We start from the raw sequence: 21,595 nt of genomic DNA on the forward strand, positions 1-21,595 counted from the left end.
AGGAGCCTCGCACACACTACACAGCTTTGCTGCAGGAGCCTCGTGCTCACAACACAGCTGTGCTGTAGGAGCTTCCCACACACACTACACAGCTGTGCTGCAGGAGCCTCCCACACACACTACACAGCTGTGCTGCAGGAGCCTAGCACACTACACAGCTCTGCTGCAAGAGCTTCGGACACACTAGACAGCTCTGCTGCAGGAGCCTTGCACACAGTAGACAGCTCTGCTGCAGGAGCCTTGCACACACTACACTGCTCTGCTTTAAGCACAGTGCACCACACACAGGCAGCTGTCTGAACATACATGTACACCCAGCTGTCCTTTGTTTTGATGCCTTTTTTTTACGGAAAAACCATAGAACTTCCCCATCTGAATGGTAGCCTTCACACTGGCATAATGTCCTGCAACTCGCAGTGGAATTTGCTGCTGTAGAAGAAATTCTGCAGCAGCATCCGCTCGTCTAATGTGCGAATCCTGATAGTGGAATTCATTCTGAGGCCAATTCTCACTAAATTAAGCATTCAGATGAGTGGATTTATACAGCAGCAAAATATGTTCTGTGTGAAAGACCGGACACTGTGAGAACACGACGGGGGCGCTGCGAGGACGCTGCGAGGATGCTGTGAGAACACAGCGATGACACTACGAGGACACAGGGAAGAAATGGCAATGACAATACGAGGACACTGCGAGAGCACTGTGAGGACACAGGGAGGACATGATGAGGACTCTGCCAGGACACAACAAAGACACTCGCACATTAATGCAAAACGGATATAAACCGCACAAACTCGCAGTAAAATCAGTCAGTTTTTCGCTGACCAAAATGGCAATCGCCCGCGAGAACAAGGCGTCACGCACAACACCGCATGAACATTCTACACGCAGCTCTGCTGCACGTCGCACAGTCCCACTACAGGACGCCCCACATGGCTGTCTGACTCCTCCCACACATGTGACAGGTCACATGACATGGCATCATCGCAGGTCCTCTATCCGGCATCCACCTACGTGCACAGGTAGGTCTTGTGGTGGGCTGTGAGGGGATTCCAGGGAACAGGCAGCTGTGGAACTACAAGCCCCTGCATATCTGTCGTAGTACTTCCTGAGTTTCTTAGTTCCATGACAGCAAACCTCAGCACACATGCCTGGGACTTGTAGTTCCCCACTGGCAGACGCTGGCGTTCGGTTATCGACTCATCTTTAAACGGAATGATTATCCTTCACTTTCGCTTATTTCAATTATTTTTTTGAATGATAATCGTGACGTTTGAACGCAGCATAAACACTAATTCACACTTACTGTGATTTTAGCGCTAAGTACGGCCGTGTGACCCGCAGTGAATGGAGGGAACGAAAATACATAGATTTCATTGATCTGATCACATTATACACATAATAAAGTGGCAGCACGCTGTATTTCTCCACGCAGCGCGACCCTGTACATTTCTATGGGAAGCGCACAGGCGACGATATGTACACAACGCCGCCATGACACAGAGCGTGGAATTAAAGAAAACAACAGTCAGACTGCGCAGGACCGTGTGCGTGACATCCGTGCACTCACTACCATACACAATCACTGCCAGGTCACGCAGACCGAATTCTAATGGACAGGAATGCCAACAACTGATCTTCCATCGCTGTCCTGCATCCTCGTCATCACTGTGTCTGGTAAGCAGGGGCCGAGATGATTATATACTAGCTGATACACCCGTCTCGCCCCAGTTAGCTTGGTGCCGGTGTTTATCTGTTGTTCGCACGTAATATTTTATGAAGTGGTGCTTACTTGTCCTTCTGCAGAATGTGCCACCCCTCCCACTCTCCTCACTTTATACCCTTAATGGTAATGCCCCTTTTTATTCAAATTTCACCCCAGACTGGAGGTTGCAGACCCTTTTTAGCCTTAAAGGCTCCATCCCTGCAGTCCATGGCTGCTTCCCTATGTACTTTACAGCCTTTCAGTAGATTCTCCTCAGTATATACACAAAGAGGTGAGGTAAATCCTCAATATATACACATAGAGGTGAGGTAGATTCTCCTCAGTATATACACATAGAGGTGAGGTAGATTCTCCTCAGTATATACACATAGAGGTGAGGTAGATGCTCCTCAGTATATACACATAGAGGTGAGGTAGATTCACCTCAGTATATACACATAGAGGTGAAGTAGATTCTCCTAAGTATATACACATAGAGGTGAGGTACATTCTCCTCAGTATATACACAGAGAGGTGAGGTAGATTCTCCTCACAATATACACATAGAGGTGAGGTAGATTCTCCTCAGTATATACACATAGAGGTGGGGTAGATTCTCCTCAGTATATACACATAGAGGTGAGGTAGATTCTCCACAGTATATACACCTAGAGGAGAGGTAGATGCTCCTCAGTATATACACATAGAGGTGAGGTAGATGCTCCTCAGTATATATTAATCACTGTGACAACCAAGGCTCTTGGAGCAATTTAGACAATTTGTCACTGAAAAGGCCTGAAACTAAAATATAACCTTTATTGATCAACGATAAAAGACCATCCCTATTCACCAGGACGGTTGAGACCCAAGAACAGACACAAAGTTACAGACAAACAAACAAAAATACCTATGGGAATTAAGCACTTGTTTGGGCATAAAGATTCCCACCACACTCCTAACTAATATCAGTGGGAGTTACTGAACGGGCTAGCAACTGATTTTATAATCTCTGGCCCTTTGCATACATATAGAGGGCCAGAATTGCAGCAATTCTGGCCCTGTATATGTATGCAAAGGGCCAGAGATTATAAAATCAGTTGCTAGCCCGTTCAGTAACTCCCACTGATATTAGTTAGGAGTGTGGTGGGAATCTTTATGCCCAAACAAGTGCTTAATTCCCATAGGTATTTTTGTTTGTTTGTCTGTAACTTTGTGTCTGTTCTTGGGTCTCAACCGTCCTGGTGAATAGGGATGGTCTTTTATCGTTGATCAATAAAGGTTATATTTTAGTTTCAGGCCTTTTCAGTGACAAAAACTCCTCAGTATATACACATAGTGGTGAGGTAGATTCTCCTCAGTATATACACATAGAGGTGAGGTAGATTCTCCTCAGTATATACACATAGAGGTGAGGTAGATTACCCTCAGTATATACACATAGAGGTGAGGTAGATTCTCCTTAGTATATACACATAGAGGTGAGGTAGATTCTCCTCAGTATATACACATAGAGGTGAGGTAGATTCTCCTCAGTATATACACATAGTGGTGAGGTAGATTCTCCTCAGTATATACACATAGAGGTGAGGTACATTCTCCTCAGTATATACACATAGAGGTGAGGTAGATTACCCTCAGTATATACACATAGAGGTTAGGTAGATTCTCCTCAGAATATACACATAGAGGTGAGGTAGATTCTCCTCAGAATATACACATAGAGGTGAGGTAGATTCTCCTCAGTATATACACATAGAGGTGAGGTAGATTCTCCACAGTATATACACCTAGAGGAGAGGTAGATTCTCCTCAGTATATACACATAAAGGGGAGGTAGATTCTCCTCAGTATATACACCTAGAGGAGAGGTAGATTCTTCTCAGTATATACACATAGAGGTGAGGTAGATTCTCCTCAGTATATACACATAGAGGTGAGGTACATTCTCCTCAGTATATACACATAGAGGTGAGGTACATTCTCCTCAGTATATACACACGGAGGTGAGGTAGATTCTCCTCAGTATATACACATAGAGGTGAGGTAGATGCTCCTCAGTTTATACACATAGAGGTCAGTTAGCTTCTCCTCAGTATATACACATAGAAGTGAGGTAGATTCTCCTCAGTATATACAGATAGAGGTGAGGTACATTCTCCTCAGTATATACACATAGAGGTGAGGTAGATTCTCCTCAGTATATACACATAGAGGTGAGGTAGATGCTCCTCAGTATATACACATAGAGGTGAGGTAGATTCTCCTCAGTATATACACATAGAGGTGAGGTAGATTCTCCTCAGTATATACACATAGAGGTGAAGTAGATTCTCCTAAGTATATACACATAGAGGTGAGGTAGATTCTCCTCAGTATATACACATAGAGGGGAGGTAGATTCTCCTCAGTATATACACATAGAGGTGAGGTAGATTCTCCTCAGTATATACACATAGAGGTGGGGTAGATTCTCCTCAGTATATACACATAGAGGTAAGGTAGATTCTCCACAGTATATACACCTAGAGGAGAGGTAGATTCTCCTCAGTATATACACATAGAGGGGAGGTAGATTCTCCTCAGTATATACACCTAGAGGAGAGGTAGATTCTCCTCAGTATATACACCTAGAGGAGAGGTAGAATCTCCTCAGTATATACACATAGAGGAGAGGTAGAATCTCCTCAGTATATACACATAGAGGAGAGGTAGAATCTCCTCAGTAGAATACACATAGAGGGGAGGTAGATTCTCCTCAGTATATACACACAGAGGAGAGGTAGATTCTCCTCAGTATATACACATAGAGGGGAGGTAGATTTTCCTCAGTATCTACACATAGAGGTGAGGTAGATCCTCCTCAGTATATACACATAGAGGTCAGTTAGATTCTTCTCAGTATATACACAGAGTGGGGGGGTAGATTCTCCTCAGTATATACGCATAGAGGTGAGGTAGATTCTCCTCAGTATATACACATAGAGGTGAGGTAGATCCTCCTCAGTATCTACACATAGAGGTGAGGTAGATTCTCTTCAGTATATACACATATATGTGAGGTAGATTCTCCTCAGTATATACACATAGAGGTGAGGTACATTATCCTCAGTATATACACAGAGAGGTGAGGTAGATTCTCGTCTGTATATACACATAGAGGTGAGGTAGATCTTCCTCAGTATATACACATAGAGGTCAGTTAGATTCCCCTCAGTATATACACAGAGTGGGGAAGTAGATTCTCCTCAGTATATACATTTAGAGGTGGGGTAGATTCTCCTTAGTATATACACATAGAGGTATGGTAGATTCTCCTCAGTATATACACATAGAGGTGAGGTAGATTCTCCTTAGTATATACACAGAGGTGAGGTAGATTCTCCTCAGTGTATACACACAAAGGTGAGGTAGATTCTCCTCAGTTTTTACACACAGAGGAGAGGTAGATTCTCCTCAGTATACACACATAGAGGTGAGGTAGATTCTCCTCAGTATACACACATAGAGGTGAGGTAGATTCTCCTCAGTGTATACACACAGAGGAGTGGAAGATTCTCCTCAGTATACACACATAGAGGTGAGGTAGATTCTCCTCAGTATACACACATAGAGGTGAGGTAGATTCTCCTTAGTATACACACATTGAGGTGAGGTAGATTCTCCTCAGTATACACACATTGAGGTGAGGTAGATTCTCCTCAGTATACACACATTGAGGTGAGGTAGATTCTCCTCAGTATACACACATTGAGGTGAGGTAGATTCTCCTCAGTATACACACATTGAGGTGAGGTAGATTCTCCTCAGTATACACACATTGAGGTGAGGTAGATTCTCCTCAGTATACACACATTGAGGTGAGGTAGATTCTCCTCAGTATACACACATTGAGGTGAGGTAGATTCTCCTCAGTATACACACATTGAGGTGAGGTAGATTCTCCTCAGTATACACACATTGAGGTGAGGTAGATTCTCCTCAGTATACACACATTCAGGTGAGGTACATTCTCCTCAGTATACACACATTGAGGTGAGGTAGATTCTCCTCAGTATACACACATTGAGGTGAGGTAGATTCTCCTCAGTATACACACATTGAGGTGAGGTAGATTCTCCTCAGTATACACACATTGAGGTGAGGTAGATTCTCCTCAGTATACACACATTGAGGTGAGGTAGATTCTCCTCAGTATACACACATTGAGGTGAGGTAGATTCTCCTCAGTATACACACATTGAGGTGAGGTAGATTCTCCTCAGTATACACACATTGAGGTGAGGTAGATTCTCCTCAGTATACACACATTGAGGTGAGGTAGATTCTCCTCAGTATACACACATTGAGGTGAGGTAGATTCTCCTCAGTATACACACATTGAGGTGAGGTAGATTCTCCTCAGTATACACACATTGAGGTGAGGTAGATTCTCCTCAGTATACACACATTGAGGTGAGGTAGATTCTCCTCAGTATACACACATTGAGGTGAGGTAGATTCTCCTCAGTATACACACATTGAGGTGAGGTAGATTCTCCTCAGTATACACACATAGAGTTGAGGTAGATTCTCCTCAGTTTATACACATAGAGGGGAGGTAGATTCTCCTCAGTATCTACACATAGAGGTGAGGTAGATTCTCCTCAGTATACACACATTGAGGTGAGGTAGATTCTCCTCAGTATACACACATTGAGGTGAGGTAGATTCTCCTCGGTATACACACATTGAGGTGAGGTAGATTCTCCTCGGTATACACACATAGAGTTGAGGTAGATTCTCCTCAGTATACACACATAGAGTTGAGGTAGATTCTCCTCAGTATATACACATAGAGGGGAGGTAGATTCTCCTCAGTATCTACACATAGAGGTGAGGTAGATTCTCCTCAGTATCTACACATAGAGGTGAGGTAGATTCTCTTCAGTATGTATACAGAGAGGTGAGGTAGATTTTCCGCAGTATATACACATAGAGGTCAGTTAGATTCTCCTCAGTATATACACAGAGTGGGGAGGTAGATTCTCCTCAGTATATACATTTGGAGGTAAGGTGATGGACCCGGGGTGATGAGCTGCTTGGTGGGAAAGGACGTGTGGTGATCAGCTGCTTGCTGGGATAGTACTCGGGGTGATCAGCATCCTAGGCAGCACATTCTGGTAGTGCTTGTGCACAATACCTTTTAAAGGGGTTTTCTGAGGTTATTGGTGGCAGTGGGGATGCAGGCTACAGAAAAGACATGATTCACCTTCAACTGCTGCAATGCCTGACCCCCACCGCTCTCCTGGTCCTCTGGGCATCTGTTTGGAGGCGCTGCAGCAGTCATATGGGTTGTTTACCCCTGTGACCACTGCAGCCAATAGAAGGCCCCACAGGCCTTCTATTGGCTGCAGTCCCATAAACCTTCCAGGCCTTCTACATTAGTAGCTTACATGACGGGTTTTACAGGACATCATCGGGCCTTCTAGCTGGGTGATGTCACCTGTCAGATGCCAGGGGACCCAAAACTATGTAAAATAACTGGAAAAACCCTTTTAAGTTTTATTTATTTAACCACTTAGTGACCAGCCCATTGCCTTTCTACGTCCTAGCTTGCTGGGTCTTATTCCCTGAGGACGTAGAAATATGTTTCCTGCAGGGATTAAGGCCCTGCAAGCTGAGAACGTGACAGCTCCATGCTGCCGGCTCCCGGAGGTAGCCGGCAACCTGGAGCTGCCATTCCGGGCAGCGGGTCCCCTCCCCCGGTCACATGATCGCCGGCATCTGGTAAAATCATATAAAAGTTAATAAAAAGTTTTAAAAAGGTGAAGATTCAGCTGCCCCGGTGAATCGGATCCATCGGGGCAGCTGAAAGTACTCACTCGCCTTCTCTGCGATGACCCGCGGTGTCCTGGCCTCCCAGGTCCCGTCGGCGCCTTCTGCGCATGCACGCCAGACGTCATACGTCGGGCGTGCGCGGCCCGGGAAATTTAAAAATTCTCCTGCTTCCGGCTCTCATGTGTAGCCGAGAGCAGAGGGATGTCACCGGGAGCTGCTGTATGCGGTTCCCGGTCACATGGATAACAGCGATCATGTAAAGTAAAAAAAGTTTTTAAAAAGTTTTAAAAAAAGAAATAAAAGTTTAAGTTTCATCTCCCCTCACGGATAATATCCGTGAAGGGAGATGAAATAACGCACCTAAGGCACCGCATTTATACTTGGACTTCACCACGGCTTCTGCGCCCGCCGCCAAGATGGCGACACATGTGCAAAAGGCGCAGATTGCCAGGGTAATTTAAAATCTCCCCGCTCCTGGCTACCAAATGTAGCCGAGAGCCTGGAGATTTCACGGGCCCGCAAAACGCGGTTCCTGGTCACGTGATCGCCATTTTCCAATTGAAAACGGCGATCACGTAAAAGTAAAAGAAGTGAAAATTTCACCTCCAATCACAGATCAGATTTGTGAAGGGAGGTGAAATTACTTACCTAAGGCCTCTGGTAATGTCCCCCGACGGGATCTTTATCCACGGACCCCTTCCCAACTTTGGCACATTTGCCCATTAGCAAAATGGCGGACGCAAGCGCAAAAGCTGTTGAGGGCCCGGGAAATTCAAAGTCTCCTTGCTCCTGGCTACTAAATGTAGCCAAGAGCCTGGAGCAGTGACCAAGGGCCGCAGTGAGCGGTCCCCGGTCACGTGATCGCCGTTATCCAATAGATAATGGCGATTACGTAAAAGTTAAGACAGTTAAAGTTTGATGCGCCTTTCGTTTTGAGCGCCGTTGTGCATACAGACATAATATTAAGGCCACAATGGGTATATCTCTGAAAACGGGACAAACGGCTGTATCCATTTTGGGGTGAACTTCTTCATTCTTGTAAACGCTATCCAAAAAAAAATGTTTTTAAAATGACACAATTGCCAAAAAAATTAAAATCGTATTTTTTCTATCTGCTTTGCTCAGATTCATTCAAAAACTGTGGGGTTAAAATATACAGTACACCCCTAAGTGTATGCGTTAAGTGGTCTAGTTTTCAAAATGGCGTCATTTGTGGGCGTCCTCTGTCGTTTTGGCAGCTCAAGGGCTCTACAAGTGTGCAATGGGGCCTAAAACACCTTCAAGCAAAATGTCTGTTCTAAAAGCCACCAGCTGCTCCTTTCGTTTTGGGCCCTGTTGTGAATACGGACATAATGCTGGGGCTACAGTGGGTATGTTTCTGAACACAGGACAAACAGGGGGATCCATTTTGTGGTACAAGCCTTCATTGATATGTGTGCTGTACAAAAAAACGGGTTTAAAAGTGACATAATTGCCAAAAAAATGAAAATCTTAATTCTTTTCCTCCTGCTTTGCTTAGATTCATTCAAAAACTGTGGAGTCAAAATGCGCAGCACTCCCCTAGATAAATTCGTTAAGAGGTCTAGTTTTCAAAATGGGGTCATTTTTGGGGGTTTTATATCGTTTTGGTGCATCAAGGGCCCTACAATTGGGCAATGGGGCTGAAATCGCCTTCAAGCAAAATGACTGTTCTGAAAGTTACTGTCTGCTCTTTTCGGTTTGGACCCTGTTGTGCATGCGGACACAAGATTAGGGCTATAATGGGTATGTTTCTGACCACAGGACAAACGGGGGTATCCGTTTTGGGTTCAAATACGCATTTTCATGTGCATTATAGAAAAAAAATACCATCTTTTAAATGGCATATTTGCAAAAACATGACATTTTATTTTTTCTCGTCTAAATTGCATTAATTCCAGAAAAAAATCTGTGGGGTAAAAATACTCCTGACCCCCCTCAGTGAATACATTAAGGGGTGTAGTTTTTTTAAATGGGGTCATTTGTGGTGGTATCTACCATTCTAACACCTATGAGCCTTTGTAATCTTGGCTTGGTGTAGGAAAGGAAAATGTTCCTCAAAATGTTAAAAATCAATGTTAAATTTGCACGTCTCTTAAATGGTTAAAAAAACCTGAACTTTTTCCAATGTGCGCCCAGAATAAAGTAAACAGATGGAAATATATATCTTATCAAGAATTTGTACAGCATGTTCGCACATATTTGAGATATCGCAGTTGAAAATGTGAAAAAATGAACATTTTTTCAATATTTTCCCAATTTTGGTGCTTTTAATAAATATACACAAATTCTATCGGACTATTTTCACCACCTAAATGAAGTACAACATGTGGCGAAAAAACGATTTCAGAATCACTTGGATAGGCAAAACCTTTACGGAGTTATGCTATGTCAAAGTGACACATGTCAGATTTCCAAAATTTGGTCCGGTCATTAAGGCGCAAACAGGCTTGGTCACTAAGGGGTTAAGATTGGAAATTTCTATAAAAAAGTTGATCGGTGGTAATCCTAGAAACTGAAACGGGGCCAGTTTCCATTCAGAAAGAGGTTATTGTCTTGAGACAAGCCCTATGTAGGGTAGTTCCAGCTAAGCATGTGCCTACATCTACCATCCGAAGTTTAGAAGGAATGGTGAGACCCGGTAGAGCTGGCTGTCCAGTTGTTTAAGCTTTTGCTGTGGTACCTTTGCCTAAAGAACCCAGCCTTCTTGCCTCCATCCCTCACTTTTAAACTTTTGCAATTCCTGTCTGGATCTGCCTTCTAAGGGCTGTAGCTCGAGTTTATTTTTCTCTATAAATGCTTTTATATTTTCACAGATTTGAAGCAGTTTGAGTGCTGCGGTGCATCGGCTGTTACCACCCTTTTACTTATGATGGAAACACAAGCCTCACATAAACCGAGATGGAAGTTTGTTCCTGAGTCATGCGAACGTCAAGAAACTCCATTCAGTGAGAACGCGTTACAAGATGAAAAGCAGAGAAAAAGCACCCATGGGCAATCCCCGCCCCAAACTATTAGAAATGGACACGAGCAAGACGGAGATGGTGGTAACGTAGGAAAGAGGTTTACATGTACAGACTGTGGGAAAAGTTTCACCCGTCGATCATCTCTGGTCACACACTACAGGATCCACACTGGGGAGAAGCCTTATGTCTGTATCGACTGTGGGAAAGGGTTTACAGACAGCTCAAATCTTGTCAAACACCAAAGGACACATACGGGAGAGCGGCCGTACGCCTGCAGCGAGTGTGAGAAAAGTTTTACCGACAGCTCAAACCTCATTGCACACCAAAGAGCACACTCGGGCGAAAAGCCGTATGTGTGTAGTGACTGCGAAAAAAGTTTTACTCTCATATCCAACCTTGTGACCCATCAGAGGGCACACACAGGAGAGCGTCCGTATGAATGCACAGAGTGCGGGAAAAGGTTCTCTCGTAGCTCTCACCTTGTCACTCATCAGAGAGCACACAGGGGGGAACGACCGTTCTCCTGCGGTGAATGTGGTCGGCGATTTACTCAGATTTCCAACCTGATTGCCCACCAGAGAGCACACACCGGACTGAGGCCCTACACGTGCACTGCCTGCGGGAAGAGCTACACTCAGAGGTCCAACCTGATCGAGCACCAGAGAACTCACACAGGAGAGAGACCGTATGTCTGCAATGAATGCGGGAAGGACTTCAATCAAAACTCCAGCCTCATCAAACACAGAAAAGTACATTTCAAGCATGTGGAGCCGGCACAGGAGTCAACTGAAATAGTCAATGTTGACTGGAGCCCTTGAATTCATGACAAGTCTCCTGAGTATTCGGATTTTACATGCCAAATGGAGGACTAGACACCATTGTGATGAGGAAAGAAAAACACTTACTGTGTTTGACCAGTTGCAGTTATCATTGCCTCACATTACAAATGTGGACAGAAGCATTATGGGGCTTATCACATTGGTTATGAGATGTGAATCCGGTTAGGTAATGCAGCCAAATCTAGACTTCAAGGATTTGGAATGTGCTAAATAGTTATTTTAACCCCATAATGACTACCTGCTATAAATGTACAGTGGGTGGTCATGGGTGGTGTATGGAGCAGGCTCAGGAGCTGATTCTGCTCCACACCTGGTGGGTGCTGCTTGTTTCAGCTGACACTCTCCTGCAACAGCCACAAATGGAGATGGCTTCGCTTGCTGCTGTTAACTGTTTAGATGCCCCTGTCAAAGTTGACAGCGCATTGGGACAACCACCTGAGTGGGTGCCTTCTCTGGTGCTCCATCTGCCCCACCCACAATACAATTTCATGGTGCATTGGGTTCACATGGCAGACGGAAGCCCAATGAACGCTCCTACGTCTGTTATGTATTACAGTATATTAAGCCTTACCTGTGGCAAGACTTAATAGACTAACATTGAAATGCATAATAAAATACTGCGATACAGAAGTATCACAGTATATTACAGAAGTGATTGAAAATTCAAGACCCCTGTGGCAACTAAATAAAAACATTAAGCATGTGAATTTTCTCAAAAAAGGATTCTTATAACTTCCTAGGATTCCCATCAATCACAATAGTAAGCTAGTTTGCTCTTTGCGGCCACAGTAAAAGTGATCACTTTTAATTGAAATGTTTAGGACTAGTGATAAGCGAGCATACTCGCTAAGGTCAATTGCTAGAGCGAGCATTGCCCTTAGTGAGTACCTGCCCGCTCGAGACAAAAGGTTCGGGTGCTGGCAGCGGGCAGGGAGCTGCGGGGTAGCTCCCACATGCTTACTGCCGCTACTCACCGCTCCCCTGCGCCGGAACCCGAACTTTTTGTCTCGAGCGGGCAGGTACTCGCTAAGGGCAATGCTCGCTCTAGCGAGTATGCTCGCTCATCTCTATTTAGAAAATAAAAGTCAAGGAGAGCGCCAGACAACTTTAGAGGCAATCAATAATAAAGTATAACGACTCACCTGGTGCCAGACATGTCACCCTAAGGTGATCATGTCAGCACCCAGTGTCCCGGTAGGCATATAGCATTTACTTTACAAATAGATCCAAAATCCACTGAATTGAAATCACTGGAGAGCTGCAGATTTCACCAAAACCCCGTTCCTCATAAGAGGTCGGATAGTACAAAGATAAAGTAAGAAAAAAACGGTAATCCTGCGCTGCTTCTCATTAAAGGGGACCGATTTTTTTTATAAAATCCAACGGTCAACTTCAGATTAGAGACAAAACATTTATTAGTACAATCAGAGGTCACAGCCTCATATAAAAAACAGGCAATACTTGCGGAACAGTATGCGACGCGTTTCGGCGTGCTAGACGCCTTTCTCAAGCATAAACAAAGTCAGCAAAACATGGTATAAGTAGCACATTCATTAATTACATACCCTTCACCAAAGGTCACTGGGATTGTGCCTGATTCCGGTGTGCGGCGCCATTTTGGCGACGGGAGATGACGTTTCCATCATGACGCGCTGTAGAGCGTCTCGAGGCCGACGTCAGGGGCCATACCACGTGACCCGTATACGGAGACACGCTTCCCTGCAATGTGAAAGGAGCGCAGCGATGCATTCCATTGGGAGACTGACGTCCAGAGCCGACGTCAGGGGCCGTACCTCGTGTCTAATGCACAGAGATCCGTCTCCTTGGAGCGCAGCGATGCGTTCCGCTAAGAATATCATGTGCCCATGGTGGCGTACAGGCTGGAACGCAACGTGCGTTCCACTATAAAGCTGGTAGCTCTCACTCCATGCTTTCTATATCGATTTGGTCATTCTTTTGCACATAAGCTATATATTTTCTAGATATGTATTTACAGGAATAAAGGGGGCAGCACTATTCATAACAAAAAATTTACTATTCCCAACGCATTGTTGTAATAAATGCTGTGTAGAAACTTATAAAACTTATTTAACATATCATTATTAGAGATGAGCGAGCACCAAAATGCTCGGGTGCTCGTTACTTGGGACGAAATTTTCGCAATGCTCGAGGGTTCGTTTCGAGTAAGGAACCCAATTGAAGTCAATGGGCGACCCGAGCATTTTTGTATATCGCCGATGCTCGCTAAGGTTTTCGTTTGTGAAAATCTGGGCAATTCAACAAAGTGATGGGAACGACACAGCAACGGATAGGGCAGGCGAGGGGCTACATGGTGGGCTGCATCTCAAGTTCCCAGGTCCCACTATTAAGCCACAATAGCGGCAAGAGTGCCCCCCCCCCCCCACTGTCAGCGTAAAGATCGTTCTCCTCTTCCATAGCTGTAACAGCTGTGGCAGAGAAGAACGATGTTTGCCCATTGAATTCAATGGAGCCAGCAATACAGCAGGTTCCACTGAAAGCAATGGTCTGCCGGCGTGCGCGGGGATGAATTGTCGGGAAGGGGTTAAATATATAAGCCGTTCCCTGCAATTCATCCAGAAATGTGTTACAATAAAAATATATACCGGCGTATAAGGCGACGGGGCGTATAAGACGACCCCCCAACTGTCACCTTATACGCCGGCAATACAGTGGAGCAAAGAATAAAAATCATTACTTACTTCTTTTGACGTTCTGCGGCGCTCCTGCAGGCTGTTGCTCCCTCCTGGTCCACGGCAGAGTATTGCTTTCTGGACGCAGGGCTTGAAATCCCCGCCTCCAGAAACACAGCCAATCACAGCCATTCAATGACATCATTGTCATTGGCTGTGATTGGCTGAAGGCACGTGTGTTTCTGGAGGCGGGGATTTAAAGCCCTTCGTAGAGAAATCAATGCTCTGCCGGGAACCAGGAGGGAGCAACAGCCTGCAGGAGCACCGCAGAACGTCAGAAGAAGTAAGTAATGATTTTTATTCTTTGCTCCACTGTATTGCCAGCGTATAAGGTGACAGTTGGGGAGTCGTCTTATACGCCCCGTCGCCTTATACGCCGGTATATATTTTTATTGTAACACATTTCTGGATGAATTGCAGGGAACGGCTTATATATTTAACCCCTTCCCGACAATTCACCCAGCGCACGCCGGCAGACCATTGCTTTCAGTGGAACCTGCTGTATTGCTGGCTCCATTGAATTCAATGGGCAAACATCGTTCTTCTCTGTTACAGCTGTGGCAGAGAAGAAGGATTTGTCTTCTATATGTTCTCAATGGGGTCGGCGCTGCTGCTGCCGGCCCCATTGAGCGCATATAGAGAAGATTTATGGCCTTAAGAAACGAGTCACTGTTAAATTCCTTATAAAATGGTTCAAGTCAACAAAAAGATCAAATAAATTTGCACTCACTGAAGGACTAAAGGAAAGGCCCTTCGCTAAGACTTCAGCTTCCTTAACTCTTAAAATATGATTGGGGACATTAAAAATCCCCATAGACCTACCTTTCTCATTGTCAATTGCTAGATCATATTTATCGTTTTCCTCTTCTTTACCAATTTCCTTTCGTTTAGACCTTCTACCCCCTCTTTTACCTCTGCGTCTTCGAGGCTTCGTTTCCTCGAGGATTTGATGGATGGGAGTGGTTGATAAAACTGAAATATCTTGTTTTTGGCCCCGGTTATATGTTGGGAGGGAACCACTTGGGGTACCGTGGGCTCCAGTAATGGAAAAAGGGGATCTCTACTTGTGTATATTTTAGCCGGGACTGGTGTTTTAGTATGAATCTCTACTGGCAGATTATCTCCAGGAGAAGATCTAGATATTATATCAGTAAAATTTGGTGGAGAGTCTGCCAAAGGGGATTTCAACAGAACCTTTTCAAGGTCCACAGCATCAATAGGGTTCACATTCTCTGTCCTATTTAGGTTATTGATCCTGCAAGACGAGGGTACCGAGGATAACAAAGTCGTTACCCCGGGAGTTGAACAAACAGAACTATGGTTAGATAGGTCTATTAAGGGTACTTCTTGCTTAGGATCTACCTCCACTATTTCTGGAATACTTGAAAGACGCGAGACCCTAGTGACTTGAGTCGATTTATTCCCTTTAGTAGCTGTAATCAAAGGGGAAACAGGCGGCAGATGGTCACTAAGGACCGAATTCACAGTCCGGTGTTGCATATTCTCTTTAATATGCTTAGGTACTATTTGGGTACCTATCTTTATTTTTGTTCTTATCCTTATCAGGGGTTATATACTTAGGTCCGCTGTTGTGGGGCTTTCTATAATACGATTGATTAGTGAAGACACTGGTTTTCCCAGACCAGCTCCTCACTGTCGTACCTCCCTGTAATGGATTCTTCCCAGCATCTGACACCTTGGTATTCTTTTGTTGATAGATCCCTTCCTTCCCATAAGGGGGATTATAGACATGATATCTATTGTAATTATGACTTTTCTTTTTTGGTCTAGAATGAATATTAACTTTTTTACAATCCCATGCAAAGTATCTTTTTTGTGCATAGTCAGCTGAGTCACGGCTTAATTTATTAAATTTCCTATGGAATATATTTTTTTCCAAATCATCCATAGAACTGAGAGTGAATTTAAAATCGTCCTCTTTACAAAAATCTGCTATAAATGCCACCCTTTGCAGGGCATCAATCATCAGACTTTTTCTTTTTGTCATGATTTTCGCCAATATCAGATCAGTAAAAGTACCAAGCATCAAATGCCATCCTCCAGAGAACGTGTCATCACCCTGGAATGCTGGTCCTATATTGACCCGAAGGCCCCTGGGTACAATTTTATTCTCAACATAAATGTTCAGGGCCAGCCAGTCAATCGCATGACGCCATAATGCATGTATACTATTCTTAAGGTCATATTTAAAAATTCCTTTTAATTGTGGTTGCTCTTCCGGAAATGTACCCCATTCCAAATCCCCTTCAAACCTTAATGGGATTGATGATGAGTTGAGTTTCTCAGGTTTCTTCTCAAAGTTCTGTAATTTCGCCAGAAAGCGTGATGGAAGATGAGACCACCCATTCTTCACGAAATCCATCGTGTTGTCGCTCAAATCCAAAAAAGAAAGATCCAGATTCCAGATAGGAAACCGTAAGAATTCAGAAAATAAAAGTCAAGGAGAGCGCCAGACAACTTTAGAGGCAATCAATAATAAAATATAACGACTCACCTGGTGCCAGACATGTCACCCTAAGGTGATCATGTCAGCACCCAGTGTCCTGGTAGACATATAGCATTTACTTTACAAATAGATCCAAAATCCACTGAATTGAAATCACTGGAGAGCTGCAGATTTCACCAAAACCCTGTTCCTCATAAGCTTTTAAAGATGATCATATTATTTTACATCGACGTTTCATAGACGACATCCTGTTAATTTGGGAGGGTGAAGTAAAGGATTTAGAACAGTTTGTCACAGAATTGAACCGTAATGATTTTAACTTGAAGTTCACAAGCCATATTAGCAAAACGGAAATAATTTTTTTAGACTTAGTTCTATCATCCGAGAGTGGCCACATTAAAACCAAAACACACTTTAAGCCTACTGATTGTAACAGTTACCTAAACTTCGGTAGCTGTCACCAAAAGAGCTGGAAACTCGACATACCCCAAGGGCAATTCAAAAGAATTAAAAGAAATTGTTCCTCATTAGGAGACTACAAACAACAATCAAAAGTCCGTATAACCAGATTTCAAGAAAAAGGTTATCCCTTTGAACTAATTATGTCCGCATATGAAAAGAACTTACAGGACATACCCTTGGACCAACTCTCCATAAAGAGTAGGGACAGTACTGACATAACCATAAACAATACCAAGAGAGAGTTTAACAACAAAAAACCGTTGTTTATTACTAAATTTAATGTACAACACAAGAAAATTGAAAATATTACGAAAAAACATTGGTCCATTTTAAAACAAGACCCATTTCTTCAGGATAATATTCTGGATAAACCAAAAATTATCTACCGTAAAAATAGGACCTTGCAGAATATTCTGGCTCCCTCAAATCCGGATAAATTCCATCAGAAAGAACAGAGTTCGGTACATTCCAATATGGTGGTCGGTACTTATAAATGCCTGAAGGCTCGGTGCAAGTGCTGTTTGGTAATAGTACAAGGGAAGAAAGACATCTTTGTGAATCGGGAGAAAAAGTTGATGGGGATTAAACAATTTTTGAATTGCGGTTCATCTTTTCTTATATATCTTTTAGAATGTCCGTGCGGCCTACAGTACATTGGGCGCACAACTAAGACATTAAGAATTAGAAGCAATCAGCATAGAAACAATATTCTAAAGGGCTTTCAAAAACATAGTGTCTCACGACACTTTTTAGAGAAGCATCAGAAAAACGCATCTCTGCTTAAAATCATACCATTAGAATCCATTACCTCTAGTCTTTTTCTCGTCTAAAAATACGAGAAATGTTTTGGATATTTCGTATGGACACCCTGTTCCCCAGGGGTCTTAACGAATCTCTAGAAAAAATCTTTTGAGAAAAATGTACTAATGGGTATACCATCTCCAAACACCTTTTCTATATGATGTGTATAGGTATAATATAGGCCTTCTCTTGACTAAGCCTATATAGATAAACATGATTATCAAACATTATTAGATATTTTTATAAGTATTATTTATATTCATATAATGGATTTTATCAAGATATTAACTAATTTTTATGTATTATAATAGTTTTTATATAAGGATATGTTAAATAAGTTTTATAAGTTTCTACACAGCATTTATTACAACAATGCGTTGGGAATAGTAAATTTTTTGTTATGAATAGTGCTGCCCCCTTTATTCCTGTAAATACATATCTAGAAAATATATAGTTCGGCTGGATAGGACAACAGGATGCCTAGGGGTGACACGATTCCAAAGATGTATAGGATGTGTCGGAGGTCCTGTGTGCAGGAGGACAGGGGAGAAAAAAGTGCGGTTAAAGCACTTTTTTCTCCCCTGTCCTCCTGCACACAGGACCTCCGACACATCCTATACATCTTTGGAATCGTGTCACCCCTAGGCATCCTGTTGTCCTATCCAGCCGAACTGACGAAGGGGTTCTTCCCCGAAACGCGTATTCCATTGCTGGTTTTTAATTTCTGAAAAAATAATAAAAAAGAAGTGCTTTCACCATCACACATTGGACTTTGATCTACATCTTCTAGTAGCTTAGAGTGTTGTGCCTCCATACCAGTTCTTTTCACATCCTTTTCGCTACACTTACGCCCACACTGGTGGAGCGTCATCTGGTTGGCAGCACCTCCACCATTCAAAATACTCAATCATTGAAAACTCTTTGTACTCCATAAATATTCCACTACCCTCACTGGGTCTTGCTCCACCCTCCTTTTTCATTTCTTTTACTTCCATAGAAAGAAGAGATTTCCCAAACATTTCTTAAGATTTGAATGGCACAGACGGACATACAAAGGTGATGCTTCCTCCTCGGATGCTGTTTCCTGGACTTTGGCTGTAAAGAGTCTACACTACCCTCTTGTCTCCGAAAACTTTACAGCTTCCCAACGTTTTTGGTCTTGTGTCTGAACATCCTCAATGAACACTTCCACCCTAACACGTCTGCTTGCCGCCTGCTGCACATTTCACACTGCATTGGTGTTTTTGGGGACTTTTCTGCAGCATTAGGTCTTTTTGTGCACTTTATACAGACTTTGAAGAGGCAAATTACAAATTGTATAAAACTGCAATAGTGAAGGTGGTCCTTCCCAAAACTGGAAAAAATGACACTAAACTCAAAAGCAGAGTCCTCTGTTGTCCACACTGTGTATGACTGCTGTCTCAAGAACTATATGCAGAATTGTCAAACTTGTAGAGCTTTTTACCATGTCATATCTGTGTAGATTTCCACATAACGGGACTATTCCAATGTTCTCCCAGTGTCATTGTTCTTCTAACATGGGCAGTTCGTGGCTCTGGCAAAAGTGTTTACCACCTATTGTTCGAACCCAAAGAGAAGAAACATTTTGATGTCCAGTGTCTGATTTAAAAAAATAAGTACTCTTAATCAGTTAAATGTGGCAGGAACTTTCAGGCTATTTAAAGGGGTTTTCCTGAACTATACTATTTTGACCTATTCTAAGGCCACTTGGATCCATCCCTTTTGGATCCCATCGATCAGCTGATTGTAGAGGTCGCAGGATGTGATGTCACTTTCATCAGTCACATAACCTGAGAGCAGCTCAGCTGCACTCAAGTGAATAGGACTGAGCTGCAATACCAGGCATGGCCACTATAGAATGTATGGCGCTATGAATGATATGGACTGAATTGATAGTGCCTCTCACGCAAGCATTTCAATCAGCTGCTCAGTTGGGATCCTGAGCAGCGAACCCCAGCCGATTAAGTATTGATGACCTATCTTTAGAATAGCTCATAAGTAGTGTAGACCCAGAAAACCCCTTTAATGCACACAGGGTGCAGGAAAATGTATGTTAAATGTCTCTTTCCAGCAATGTAGACTCACTTCATACACTGTCTTTTCTCATCGCCTTGGCCAAAAGAGTTTGAAAACCTTAAAGGGGTATTCCTCTTTTTGCAAAATCTACGCACTGCATATGGAGCAAGCTCACTCCATAGACATCCAGTGCACATCTCTCATACATGTACGACAGAAGTCGCCAAACAGTTGGAGCGCAATTGTTTCTTCCCATTGACCTATAAATATGCCTGTCCTTAGGATAATGGTCAGAGGTAGAGATGAGCGAGTATACTTGCTAAAGGCAATTGCTCGAGCGAGCATTGCCTTTAGCAAGTACCTGCCCGCTCGAGATTAAAGGTTCGGGTGCCGGCGGCGGGCAGGGAGCTGCAGGGGAGAGCGGAGCGGAACAGAGGGGAGATCTCTCTCTCCTCCCTGCTCCCTCCTGCTGACAGCCGCTACTCACCGCTCCCCCGCGCCAGCACCCGAACCTTTCATCTCGAGCGGGCAGGTACTCGATAATGGCAGTGCTCGCTCGAGCAATTGCCTTTACCGAGTATACTCGCTCATCTCTAGTCAGAGGTTGAATGGCTAGAGTGAATAAAATGGAGGATAATGGGCATCTCTGGTCAGTCCCTCTCTGTAACACAAACTGAAGACTAGATATCCATTAACAGGAAAGGCCACCCCAGGTGAGTTGTATAAAAGGGATATCCAGTTTATAAAGGTCAGTGGAAAGTCAGAACATGGGCTCCCTCAGTATGGATTAGGTTTACAGTGCCGGTGGTCTAGTCACCACCGGCTGTCGCACACGCTCCCCTAAGTAGTGCTGTGGACATGTGCACATGTTTTGGAGATCTCCGTCTGAGCAGTAACTGTTGGTATGTTGAAAAATCTTATGATGATCTGCGTGTATTTATGCTGCTAATGTTTCATTGCATTATTACTAATATTATTATAGTGGACTACACTAGGACTCTTATCATCTCCGTTACTGTGATAATTCCGGGAGGAACTTCTAGTTTATAAGGACTCATTTTAGTTTCAGGCCAGTGTATAATGAAAAGCAAATGAGATTGAGCTCTTCTGGGGAAACTGTAGAAAACTAATAGTGGATCTGCCTGTCGACCTGTTGGCCGTATGAACAGGTAATCAATGGAGGTATCTGGTAGAACAAATAGAGATGTCTGTAAAGAGCTCCCATCTCGAGGTCATTGTCATCCAACCCGGTATGGATAGTCATGGAGAATCATGTGGAGGACTGCAGAGCAAAAGCATGAGATCTGACACAACTTTACTGGTCGCAATCAAAACTCCATCGCTTCAAAAGTTAAATTCTAGTTTGGTATTATATGTATAGAATTGTTGAAGTCTATCCCTTATAGAGCTGCTATCTATTAAAGGGGTTAACCCCCCCCCCCCCTCCAAAAAAAAATCATTTATCACCTATCCTATGGATAAGTGCTAAATGATTGATTGCTGGGGGTCCAACTCCTATGATCCCCGAGGGCTGGGAGAATAAGGCACTCCAGGCTCGCTAGATGAATGGATCGGTGGTGTGTATCCATGATAACCATTCTATTCACTTTTGTGGGGCTGACGGACATATCCAAGGATAGGTGATAAATGATTTTTTGAGGTAACCCCCTTAAAGATTTCACAACTATGGAAGGTAATGTGGAGGTATACGGAGAAATGCTGATTTCTGATGGACGAAATAAACAAATCCATGCCTCTGCATAAGAGCCTTT

At 43.5% G+C, this 21,595-nt stretch overlaps 1 protein-coding gene across 1 annotated transcript; it reads left to right on the top strand.

Annotated features, from left to right (window-relative positions):
* The first annotated feature begins 1,011 nt into the window (after positions 1-1,011).
* LOC136580653 (zinc finger protein 436-like) lies at positions 1,012-13,445 on the top strand. The gene is made up of 2 exons (XM_066581400.1): positions 1,012-1,022; positions 10,357-13,445. The coding sequence occupies exon 2, from the start codon at positions 10,410-10,412 to the stop codon at positions 11,322-11,324; it is 915 nt and encodes a 304-aa protein (XP_066437497.1). The 5' UTR covers positions 1,012-1,022; positions 10,357-10,409; the 3' UTR covers positions 11,325-13,445.
* Positions 13,446-21,595: the final 8,150 nt, after the last annotated feature.

This window comes from Eleutherodactylus coqui, chromosome 10, assembly GCF_035609145.1.
Source record: "Eleutherodactylus coqui strain aEleCoq1 chromosome 10, aEleCoq1.hap1, whole genome shotgun sequence".
NCBI lineage: Eukaryota > Metazoa > Chordata > Amphibia > Anura > Eleutherodactylidae > Eleutherodactylus > Eleutherodactylus coqui.

Bases quoted from the DNA above. Each gene is read 5' to 3' on its own strand.
- LOC136580653 (XM_066581400.1), top strand. From the start codon at position 10,410: ATGATGGAAACACAAGCCTCACATAAACCGAGATGGAAGTTTGTTCCT.